The 12,267-nt window shown below is 47.4% G+C and overlaps 1 protein-coding gene across 1 annotated transcript in view; it reads right to left on the bottom strand.

The window, feature by feature from the left end:
• LOC147663458 (kinesin heavy chain-like) overlaps positions 1-9,487 on the bottom strand; it is a gene marked incomplete at its 5' end in the record, with an annotated part of 107,481 nt that extends 97,994 nt beyond the window's left edge. The window contains 3 exons of the mRNA XM_086950437.1: positions 2,929-2,989; positions 3,129-3,222; positions 9,143-9,487. Of these exons, the coding sequence (XP_086806563.1) occupies positions 2,929-2,989; positions 3,129-3,222; positions 9,143-9,487 (500 nt within the window). The remainder of the gene's footprint in view (positions 1-2,928; positions 2,990-3,128; positions 3,223-9,142) is intronic.
• Positions 9,488-12,267: the final 2,780 nt, after the last annotated feature.

The following is a 12,267-nucleotide window of genomic DNA, read 5'->3' as shown; positions in this document are numbered from 1 at the left end:
CACAAGTCTGACCCCCTGCAGCTGGGAGTCCTTCCAGCGAGGGGAGCCTGGACAAAGGGTTTCCTGTCAGGGGCGGTGCTAGCACCGTCCCAGACATGGTTTTGTGTATCCTGGGTAGGCAGGGCTTTACAGGAAGGTGACTGCTGAGTGGCACCCCGGTGCTCACTACGCATAGGCCGGTCTGAACCAGTTCCAGGGGCACACCAGCCCCTGGCCTGGGGAAGTCCGGCATGGCTGAGGGGTGTAACCACCCCCCACCTAGTCCCACCCATAGGCAGGACCTAGTCACCGGGTCAGCCCCCTTTTTTAGTATAAAGATGGGAGCGGGCCCCCTGTTAAAATGAGATCATCTTTGGAATCAAGATACCACTTTCTTCGAAAGGACTTCACGATTTCTTCTTCAAGATTCTCCCTTGTGGCTAAGGAGTAGTCACCCTGCATCCGCAGGCACCATCCTAAAGAACACTGCGGTCTGCTGCAAGTCCTTCATCACGAATCCGACGACCCAGCTCGACGAGACCCGGCTTCCCTGGCACCTCTGACCTCTACTCACCTCTACAGCCAAGCTGAGAACCGTGAGTGCGACGAGACCTCAAGGGACCGACGATCGCCAAGACTGCACGACATCTTTACTGCAAGCCCACCGTGTCCTCCACTGGTGAGTGCTTTGGGGTCCGAGAAGCCCCGACCCTGCGCAGCTCCAGCACCCAAGATCAGCCCCCCTGCATCTCCACGATCTGCGTGGGGCCCTTCTGCTGTTTGCTGTGCACCGCGTTGTTTGGCTACTAGCCGGCTGGCTTGTGGCCCTCTGAACGACGCCCGACGACAACTCTTCTGCTGGTCTGGTTGCTCCAGGCTGGCCCTTGCTTCCTTTTTCAAGAGAGGCACCCCGGACCCTCCTGGTCCACTCCAGACGCCATTTTAGGTCCACCGCGTGGGCTTGAATTTGCCAAGGCTTTGTTGCCCAATCCTGGGTCCAGCGACGCCGACAGCTTCTATCTTCGTGGGACAGCTCGATCCTCCATCCTGGTCGCCGACAACGCCTCCTGGTCCGTGAGATCTTCGAGTCAAGCGTCACCCACTCACCTTGTCGAGGTGGCTACCATCCGGTGCCCTCCTGGTGCCCACTGACTACTGGCTAGTAGTCTCGAACTTGGTCCCCTCTGCTTTCAGGTGTCATCTATCTTCAAGATCCAGGCTTGGATCCGACTGAACTTTCTTCACTGGTCACCGGCCAGCATCTTTTCTTCCGGCTCCTGGTCCGTCTACGAGGATTCCCGACGTCTTTTCAGACCTATGCAGCTGCAGCCCCTGGGCTAGGTAACTTCGGCATTTCGGTGCCCCAGCATAGCCTCACTATCCAAGGGTCAGAATCTACTTTCGTTTTCTCCCTACCAGGTCGGGTTCGCCCGAGAACACTAACTTTCTATATTCTAGCTACCATAGACTTTTGTCCCGCATCTCGCGTGAGAGTGCACACACTGCACCCGAGTCCCCTAGGCCTCCTAGACGTAATCTAACGATTCCCTAGTCAAGTCCTAGCGATTCCAAAAGCTATTAGTACTTTACTTACCTGCTAGGAAGTTCACATTCCACTTTTAGAGTATATGGTTTTCCGTGCCCCTCGGGCATTTGTATATACTGTGCTAACTTAAGTATTTTTGTAAGAGTTTTGGTTTGTGCTTAGTACCCTGTCCTCATAAAGAGTACAGGGCTGTTGTGATCTTTAATAAATAACTGTTTATTTTCATAACACTTGTGTGGTGTCCTTTCACTGGGTATTCAAGGGGTATATGTGTGGTAAACAGCTGGCTTAACACGCCCTCTCGAGTCTTTAGCCTTAGACTGCTCGTATCCATGCTACTAGGATAGCTGGTCTATAAGGTTGACTTACAACCAATCATCAATAAGGGTTGCTGGACTGATACATAGTGGGCACTAGAATAGTGACCACTGCATATCAGGCCACCTTCTCACAAGAGGGAGGCGGGGCACACCTACATTTGTATAGGCTGTGTCCTGCCCTTGCACAAAGGGCTCTTTTATCGCCTACTGTATGTCCAGAGCCAGGGCTGGGATTGAAAGGGAGTGTTGTGCACTTGTAAGATTTGTTTTGAAGTGCCTCCTCGATCAAATACATTTTAAGTATAAGTACAGGTACTCTGACCCCATGTTTTTAGAGCACTTTTGGAACTGAGACTAAACCTCTAACAGAAGGACCACTGCGCTGCACAAAGGACTCAATTGGACTGCCCTTCTGCTGTTGCCCTCCTGCCTGCAATCTGCTGGATGGCCTAAAGGACTCACTGGATTGCTCTTCTGCTTGTTGCCCTGCTGTCAGCAGCTCCCTGACTCTGTTCTGCAAGGACACTGTGGGCTACAAGGAAAGATCGTCCTTAAGACTGCAGGTCTGGTTGTGCTGGTCTGCCTCCCTAGTGCTGTCCCACCAACCCATTGCCAACATAAATACTTTTACAGTTGCTCTTAATGGCAGGGGCATTTGAACCTCAAAAATAACTTTATTTACAACTCTAGGAACTTAAAAATATCCTTTGTGATAGAAATGATGGCTTTTCAAGAGATGAGACACAGCTATAACTATACTGTACAGACACAGTCGAGAGAAAAGGATGCTAGTAACAGAAAATAGTACACTGATTGAAAGCAGGTACACACAACTGGAAATAGACAGAAATTCTATAAAAACCTTTATTCTCACCATGGCACTTCAGTGAATAAAACAACTTTAAACCTCTTCTCTGTGTTGGATAGGTCTCCAGAGTTTTTGAGCACATTAATATTCTGACATATGTGGGCACACTTCCCAATTTCAACAAGAGGCTTCGGGTCCAGGGCCTCGCCTTGGGTATCAACAACAAAGAACTACTGACTTCATCATTCTTACTTGAAATCTGTATTATTACGTACCACAGTTTCCTCCAGTCCTTTAAGATCTTCTCTGGCTTGCTCCCTTTTCTCATTAAGCAACCTACAATGAAAATATAATGCATTCACTTACTTCAGAGCCATAATTTCACTGATAAAATATGTGTAGAATATTTTTTCACAAACTATTCATTTACAATATTTTTTTAAATACAAATATCATCAAATATAAGAATGCGCACCTTTTTAAGGTGCGCCGTGGCACCAGCAGGGACAACGCCCCTGTTACGTAATAGGGACCAGAACGTTTGCGTGTGTTTATCATTTTTAAGTGGGCTGCATTAAGAACATAGGCAACATGTTTAAGAAAAATGCTCTTTAGAACGGGTTAGCTGGCTATGCTTAAACCATGCCTGACAAACAATTTTGAAATAAATACATATTGTGAAATATGGGGACCATTACATGGGAATCACCAAAAAGCAGATATTCAAAAAGTAGCCAGCTAATGGAACATTCCGCGCAACGCATGTGCAGTCTCCAAGACCCCTTCACTGCAGCGAGACCCCAGTAGCGGCTCCTGGAGCGAGTGGTGCGGGGTGGTGAGGCGGGGGTGGCACACGGCCGTACCGAGGTAAGTACATAAATAAATAAAACAAATTGCATTGCGCGCTGCTTCGCCGGTTTGGCGTGGCAGCACGTGCAATGTAATTCGTTTTATTTATTTACTTAAACCCACAAGCATGCACAAAATATACGTTTAAAAGCATTTTTTTTACTTATGTCAGCTGCCAACAAAGGTCATATTTCAGCTATTTGCACTCAATTTTTTATTACACTAATAGCACACAATGTAATATTTTTCACCATTAGTATAAAACAAAATTGACAGAAAAGGAGAGTGGAGCCCCAACCGACATCTATAAGGGTTAGCTGCTCCTTTGTTCATGGCACTGATTTTGTCATCTCTGAAGCCAAGGGTCCCAAAGGAAAGGTCAGGGGTCACAAGAGGCAAGCGAAGGGTCTCAGCAGCGACCCTTGGCGATCCTTATATGACGTCCATGCGATAATCAAAAGAGAAAATGTGGTCGCACATAAACATTTATAACCAAATGTACCTTTTTTACACTTGCCAAGAACTTACGATGGGACTCGTAGAGGGAGTGAATCCGTTTATGGGTGAGGAGATCCTCGTCACGAGTCCCAAGATCTTCCCAGTCACTACTCACACACAATGGGTGGGTAAGGGACCTTTCAGAGGCATGGTTTGCCATGGATGTTTGGAAACGCACACAAACTAGGATGTTTCTTAGCATTTCCAGTCTTCAGTGCATCCTCTTTCCACCGTGGAAAGGGTAAAAAACGTACTGCAGCCCATGGCTGGTGTAAACCACCTTCCAGCTTGCGAAGGGGAACGGATCACAGGAAGGTTGACAGTGCACGGTAAGAATTTTTTTCAATAGGGAAACAGTTTCCCTGCAAAGAAAATAAAATTACCATGATAGTGCATCTGCACAGGGGGTCCTATTCCTCCTACGCTGATTTCCCCCTTATGAAGAATGCTGCCCAGCTAAGTAGGATCCTGCTGGGAATGCCTTGGCCTCCCCTACCGTAAGTATGCCTGGAAACCTGCACCTGGTGCAGCTTTCCAGGTAAACGTCTGGGAATGTTTGTGAACTTCAGAATGTCAGAAAATTACATTCAGACAGAGGCGGATCTAATCTTTTGACTTTCTTTTCACTGGATGTAGCTCTTGTCGTTTGAACTGGATTTTTGCTATGCTCAACCCGGTGGAAAGTAAGAGCACATCTGTTTACCTCTACACGAGAAGTAGTGGTTAAAGGTAGATTTGATGGTTTTGAAAGCACTATGAGTCTGAGTAACGACAACCTTTGCACTTAAAAATTGTCCACTCAAGAAAGTTCAGTCCTTCTTATATCTTGCAGGGGTCTTTGACAAGTCTGGCCAATGGTCACGTCTTATACAATTCTGGAGGTTAAGATTGCTCTGCCACCAGGGGGTGCTTTTTATTGTGCTGCCAGACCATTTTGGGACAACACAACACATAATGCTCTCTGGAACAAGCAAACGTACACCCACGCTCATAAGACTTAAAAGTAAATTTACATGTATGTTTATACTTGATCTTCTGGTAAAAAAATATTTGGTACCTAAGCCTAACACTGGTATTACTGAGTGAGTAGCGAGGCTTTGGTGAGGATACAGATTTGAAAGTCTTAGCACCTCAGCTTTCTTAAAGCTAAAACAGACACCATGAAGGTCAGGAAACAAATATTGCTTTCCTTCAGCCAATATGCCACCAGAATGGCTAAAGTGATATGCTCTCAAACTTATCACCAAATACTCCACATGCATTGACAGCCATGGGCGCCCACAAAAATGTTTTCGGAGGGAGGGGCATAATTAAAAAAAATGTCAAGATCACGCTGCTGATATTATACAGGCAGCGCGTTCTTGATTTTTTTTAAAGGGTAAGTCAAAAATCCAGGAGGGTGGGCAAGCGATCCTCCTGACCTTCCCCTTGAGAATGCCCATGGTGACAGCCATATTTTTTGCAATAAGTTGTCAAATATTTTTTTTAATTAAGATTAGCCTCTATGGCACTCTCCTTTGGTCGAAGAAATGTTTGTCACCTTTTCAGTGCAGTTTGGAAATACTATTTATTATTATTATTATTATTATTATTATTATTAATTATTTGTACAGCGCAACTATCACCCAACGGGCATCTTGGTATGGGTAGCATATCAGTAAAGAGGAGAATCTGTTAGATGGTTACAGTGGGTCAATTTGATACAGCAATCTATTGGTAGGGGGGAAAGACAGGTTTTTAAGTTTTTCCTGAAACTCAACAGGTTAGTGTCGGTTCTTAAAGAGGACGGGAGATCGTTTCATAACTGAGCAGCTCTGACCTGGACAGGTCTGCCTACAAATAGTAACTTTTTAAAAGAAGGTACAGACACCAGGCAGGCATAGAATGGTCTTATGGTTTGTGGGGGCCTATAGAGTTCATGCATGTGCCAATATATTTTATTGAATTTGCAAAAAAATTATGCCACAGGGGTATATTGTATAAGATTTATAAGTCGCTAAGCATTTCAGATGACACATGGAGGCACTTACAATACATTTGCATACATTTCCCATATTGAAAATATAAATACTATTACAAACTGACATCCACCTCCTCTGCACAATGCAACACTGGTTAATTTAACATCACAAATTATTATTCGTGCCAGCTAAGCAACTCTGGTATTTAATGGATTGGTGAAAACATTAAGGAGGCTATCACTGTTTTAAGGAACCATTTATCTATTTTGTTTTCATCATCTCTGATTAATCTAGAAATCTCAAGAAGATTGTATTTACTGGAAAAAACTGGCAAAAGTTCATTTTCAGTTGGCCTACAATGTTTGTGGAAAAGAGTGAAAAAGAGTTTACATGAAGATTAAAGAAAGGAAATACTTAATGTTACAAACAGTTTAATGGTTCCAGTAATAAAATACTCAGTGGTCTTATTGAGAGTTTGGTGTACAGGATACTCTATCACAAACGTCACAAATGTGGACGAATTTCCAGCCAACATATTACAAGCGCATTGTAGCCGACGGCATTTGGAATATGTCAGATGGGATAATCGTCACATTTTGTTGGAGAATCCCGTCCACCAAACTCTAAATAAGGCCCTTGACTATTATCAAGTCAACCACTTCATACATTGGTAAAGAGGTCCAGATCACAAAAACAGGGTCCCTTTAGAACAGAGCAACAGCTGAGCTCTTTTGATTAAAAACCCTGACAATTAAAGGAACCCTGTCAGACACCTAGATACATGTTACACCCTTAACAGGGTTCATCTCTTTGGAAGCAGGGAAAGGAAGGTTGCTGTAAATTTATTGCAATATCTATGGTTTTACTTAAATATATGGCATTTCGGGGAATGGAGAGGACAAAAGGATATTAGTGTCTCTATTTCTCAAGGGGAAGGTTCATTTTGGAGGTTTCTTTGATGACATAGAGCATGGGTACTCACAAACTTTCTTTTGGGGGCCAAATTTACAGTGTGGTTTGTGTCCGAGGGTAGCACTGGGGGGACCGGGGTCGGGGCTAGAGCAACGAAAAAAACTGTGACCATGAGGTTGAACACAGGTCCCTGCAGCGCACGCCTTCGTCCACTGAGTCACCAGACCCTCCATCCATCCATCCATATATATTACCTACTGGCAGTCGCCAGTAGGTAGTTATAGTTAGGACCTAGTTTCCATAGGAAATCCACAACATTCTATTGGGAATAACTTTGGCGCCGGTTGATGAATCTTTGTGAATTTCTCAAAGAAGATGGCCCGTTACGCTCCTCTCCTTCCCTGAAAGTGTTGGGGGGATTTGTGAAGCAGGGCCGAGAAAAAAGGGGGGTCCCAAAACGTGTTTTCTCATGTTAATTTCCATAGGACGATTAGACACGGCTACAGCCCGAAGCGCTGAACGGAATTACACCAAACTTGGCAAAATGGTAGGGACTGGTACGCATTAGGGCCTTTTCCATATTTGGTGAAAATCGCTCCAGTGGTTTTTATGAAAATTAGCTTAAAAAAAATGTATACATATATATGCACGCTTCGAGCGCTTTGGGTACGCGTACCGGTAAGCGCACCCGGCACGCAAAGGAAGTGCGCGAGCGGAAAGCTGATTGGCTCTCGGGTGTCTGTGAACATTCCAAACGGTCCAGAGAGTCCGCCATCTTGTGTCTCGGTAGAACTGAGACACAAGCGGTGAAAAACAAAAGGGAAAACATTAAAAGGGGGTAGGGTAGAGACCCCCTGACTGCCTTGGTTTTCTCAGGGGGGCCTAGAAGGACCCCAAAGGGCAAAAAAGCTATTATTTTTTTTTCCAAAATTTCACGGAGTACGCTCAGGGCACGTGTACGGGTGCGTGCACCCTGAGCGCACCAGAGTTTAAGTATAAAAAAATATATATACAGGAAAAAACATTCAAAAATTATTATTACAAAAATATAGAATATTGGAATTAGAAAAAATTATAAGAATAGCTATAAAAATTAGCTATTAAAAAAACGTACTCCTCTCACTCCCTCTGACCTCTCACATCCTCACTCCCTCTCCCTTCCCTCACTCCCTCTCCCTTACCCTCACTCCCTTCATCCACTCACTTTGTCACTCCCCCTTCCCTCACGCTCACTCCCTTTAACTCACCAACACTCCCTCACTTACCTTTCTTTGCTCCCTCACTCAGTCCCATTCTCTTACTCCTTCCTTCACTCCCTCTGTCTCCTCACTCCCTCACTTCCCTTGTCTTACGCTCACTTGCCTTTATCCACCCTCTATCACCCCTCTTTCCTCAACCTAACTGCCCTTCTCTCACCCTCCCTCACCCCCATTCCCTTACTCCACTTCCCTAACTTATCCTCATTCCCCATCCTTAACTCCCCTTCCCCTGACTCTCCTCCCCCACTCACCTTTTCCCAGTCCCTCTGCTTCACTCCCCTTCCCCTTCTTTCCTTCCTTCGTTCCCTCAGTAATTCCCCTTCCCTCACTCACCTTACTCCACTTCACTCACTCCTCTCACTCCCTCTGTCCTCTCACTTCCTCACTCCTCTTCCCTCACTCCCTCTGTCTTACCCTCACTCCCTCCGTCCCCTCACTCTCTCACTTCCCTTCACTCACCCTCACTCATCTTCCATCCCTCACTGTCATCAACTCACTCTCACTCACTCCCCCTTCCTTCTCCCTCACTCCCCTTGCCTTACTCTCACTCCCATTACTTTATCCTCCCTCACCCTCTTTCCCTCAATATCAATCCCCTTTTTTCACCTTTACTCATTCCCTTTCCTCACTCCCTGTCACTCTCCTTCGTTCACTCCACTTCACTCACTCCCGTTCACAACTCACCTTCCCTCAGTCCCCTTCTGTCACTTGTTCCCTCAGTCACTTTCTCCCCTTCATTCAGTCATTTTATTCATTCATTTATTCAGTACACATTCTTTGAAAAAAAAATGACACAATATATAAGGAAGATAGCTCTTTTTGGAGAATTGGAGGTAGTTCTGAAAATAACTTTTTTTTATTTTTTTGTCTTTAATTTTTTTTTCTACTTTTTAAGAACGTATTTTTTTTTAGGAGAAAAACAAAACCAGGGAATCCAAAACTACTCAACAGGAGCAAATAAAAGGTGAAAATGTAGGGCTGGGAAGAGCAGTGGTGGTTCTCCTTCTTACGGACAATTAGTTCAATGCTCTGCTCCCCGTAGCAGAGCAGTTGATCACAATATTTGCAGTGGATTTTCAAATCTGCAAACACCAGCTGGTTGTTGGAGATTAAAGTTGTTGTTCCTCTCCCAGATGATGTAGATGCTCCAGTGGAGGTGGTGGCACCATCTCTAGGGGGATTGCGTGCCAGGTCCCTGGTGCTCCCCCTGGCAAAGTTGTTAGGATGCCTCCTCTCCACATGCCGGATCAAGGTGGCATTCTCAAAGCTGTATTTTTGGGTGGGATCCCCATGTGACAGAGTTGTGTCGCATATCCGGCACGTTACTTTTGCAGCATTACATTTCTTTTCCCTCTCTGGGGAAGTAAAAAACTTCCAAATAAAATGCTCTTTAATTTTTTTGGGGGGTGGCTCCTCAGGCAGGAATTCCACATCAGAATCTGTGGAGGGGTCCTGGGAAGCAGACATCCTTGAAAAATGAGTGGTAGTAGTTTGAGAAACAGGCAAGAGGTGTTCTCTCAGCAATTGCAAAGAGGTAGTGAGGGAAATGGGTGGGGACTTTTCATAGTTGTGAAAAAAACTGTTATGAACCAATCAAAAGTGTTGTTATCAGGTCACATGGCTTGACCCCCGCTCACGCAGCGCGCTCCGGGGCGCTTACTGGGGCACTTACGCGGCACATACGTAGCAGCTCACGGAGGCCCATACAGGGGCACTTGCGTATGAATGACTTATTGCTTGATTTTCGGAAATGCGTTTAAAGTTAAAATACGGTTCTTAAAAATACTACTTTTATGAGTATGCCACTGAATGTCTTGCATTATTATTTACTTTAAATACATAAATATTTTTTTTTCGCTCGCGGGATTTGCGCTCATGCTACGTGTACGGGTGCGTTTACGGGGGCGCGCACCCTGAGCGCACCGGAGTTTCAATATAAAAAAAAAAAACATACCGGAAAAAACATTCAAAAATTAATATTATAAAAATATAGAATATTGGAATGAATGTCATGAATGATGTAATATGTGACATCATCAGCAATGGATTGCGGGCGCGCGGGTTATAGTGAGTCCAACTAACTACAACGTGGGAATTTCAATGGTTTTGTAGGAGTAAAATGTTCAGCTAACTATAACTGGTGTGAAACCTATGTTTTTTTCAGTGAATATATATATATATATATGTATATATATATATCTGACTATCTCACTCTGTCTCCCTCACTCTGTCTCCCTCACTCTGTCACCCTCCCTCTGTCTCCCTCACTCTGTCTCCTTCCCTCTGTCTCCTTCCCTCTGTCTCCTTCCCTCCATCACCCTCACTCCGTCTCCTTCCCTCCGTCTCCTTCCCTCCATCACCCTCACTCCGTCACCCTCACTCCGTCACCCTCACTCCGTCACCCTCACTCCGTCACCCTCACTCCGTCACCCTCACTCCGTCACCCTCACTCCGTCGCCCTCCTCCCTCTGTCGCCCTCCTCCCTCTGTCGCCCTCCTCCCTCTGTCGCCCTCCTCCCTCTGTCGCCCTCCTCCCTCTGTCGCCCTCCTCCCTCTGTCGCCCTCCTCCCTCTGTCGCCCTCCTCCCTCTGTCGCCCTCCTCCCTCTGTCGCGCTCCTCCCTCTGTTGCCCTCCTCCCTCTGTTGCCCTCCTCCCTCTGTTGCCCTCCTCCCTCTGTTGCCCTCCTCCCTCTGTTGCCCTCCTCCCTCTGTTGCCCTCCTCCCTCTGTCCATACCCTCCCTCGGTCACCCTCCTCTCTGTCTGTCTCCCTCCCTCTGCTGTCTCCTTCTGTCTCCCTCTGACCATCTCACTCCCTCTCACTCTCTTCCTGTCTCCCTCCCTCTGTCTCCCTCCCTCTGTCTCCCTCCCTCTGTCTCCCTCCCTCCGTCCGTCTGTCTCCCTCCCTCCGTCTGTCTCCCTCCCTCCGTCTGTCTCCCTCCCTCTGTCTGTCTCCCTCCCTCTGTCTGTCTCCCTCCCTCTGTCTGTCTCCCTCCCTCTGTCTGTCTCCCTCCCTCTGTTTCCATGTCTATCTCCCTCTGTCTGTCACCCTCCCGCCTCCCTCTGTCTGTCTCCCTCTGTCTGTCTCCCTCTGTCTGTCTCCCTCTGTCTGTCTCCCTCTGTCTGTCTCCCTCCCTCCGTCTGTCTCCCTCCATCTGTCTCCCTCCGTCTGTCTCCCTCCCTCCGTCTGTCTCCCTCCCTCCGTCTGTCTCCCTCCCTCTGTGTCCTATCTGTCTCCCTCTATCTGTCTTCCATCCTCTGTCACCCTCCTCCCTCCGTCTCCCTCCTCCCTCTGTCTGTACCCTCCCTTTGTTGCCCTTCTCCATCTGTCTGTCTCCCTCCTCATTCGGTCTCCGTCCCTCTGTCTGTCTGTCTGTCTGTCTGTCGGTCTCCCTCCCTCCCTCTGTCTGTCTGTCTTTCTCCCTCCCTCCGTCTGTCTCTTTCCCTCTGTCCGTCTCCTTCTGGCTCCCCCTGTCTGTCACCCTCCCTCCCTCTGTCTCCATCTGTCGGTCTCCCTCCCCCTGTCTCCTCCCTCTATCTCACTCCCTCAGCCTCCCTTCATCAGCCTCCCTCCCTCTGTCACCCTCCCTCTGTCACCCTCCCTCTGTCACCCTCCCTCTGTCACCCTCCCTCTGTCACCCTCCCTCTGTCACCCTCCCTCTGTCACCCTCCCTCTGTCATCCTCCCTCTGTCACTCTCCCTCTGTCACTCTCCCTCTGTCTGTCATCCTCCATTGTCTCTCCCTCTGTCTCCCTCCCTCTGTCTACCTCCCTCCCTCGGTCACCGTCCCTCTGTCACTCTCCCTCTGTCTGTCATCCTCCATTGTCTCTCCCTCTGTCTCCCTTCCTGTCTACCTCTCTCAGCCTCCCTCCCTCAGCCTCCCTCCCTCTGTCACCCTTCCTCTGTCACCCTCCCTCTGTCTGTCACCCTCCCTCTGTCTGTCACCCTCCCTCTGTCTGTCACCCTCCATTGTCCCTCCCTCTGTCTCCCTCCCCCTGTCTGTCATCCTCTATTATCTTTCCATCTGTCTCCCTCCCTCTGTCTCCCTCCCTCCCTCAGCCTCCCTCCCTCAGCCTCCCTCCCTCTGTCTGTCACCCTCCCTCTGTCTGTCACCCTCCATTGTCCCTCCCTCGGTCTCC

This window comes from Lissotriton vulgaris, unplaced genomic scaffold, assembly GCF_964263255.1.
Source record: "Lissotriton vulgaris unplaced genomic scaffold, aLisVul1.2 SCAFFOLD_2796, whole genome shotgun sequence".
Classification (NCBI taxonomy): domain Eukaryota; kingdom Metazoa; phylum Chordata; class Amphibia; order Caudata; family Salamandridae; genus Lissotriton; species Lissotriton vulgaris.
This window is presented reverse-complemented; position numbering and strand designations above follow the sequence as displayed.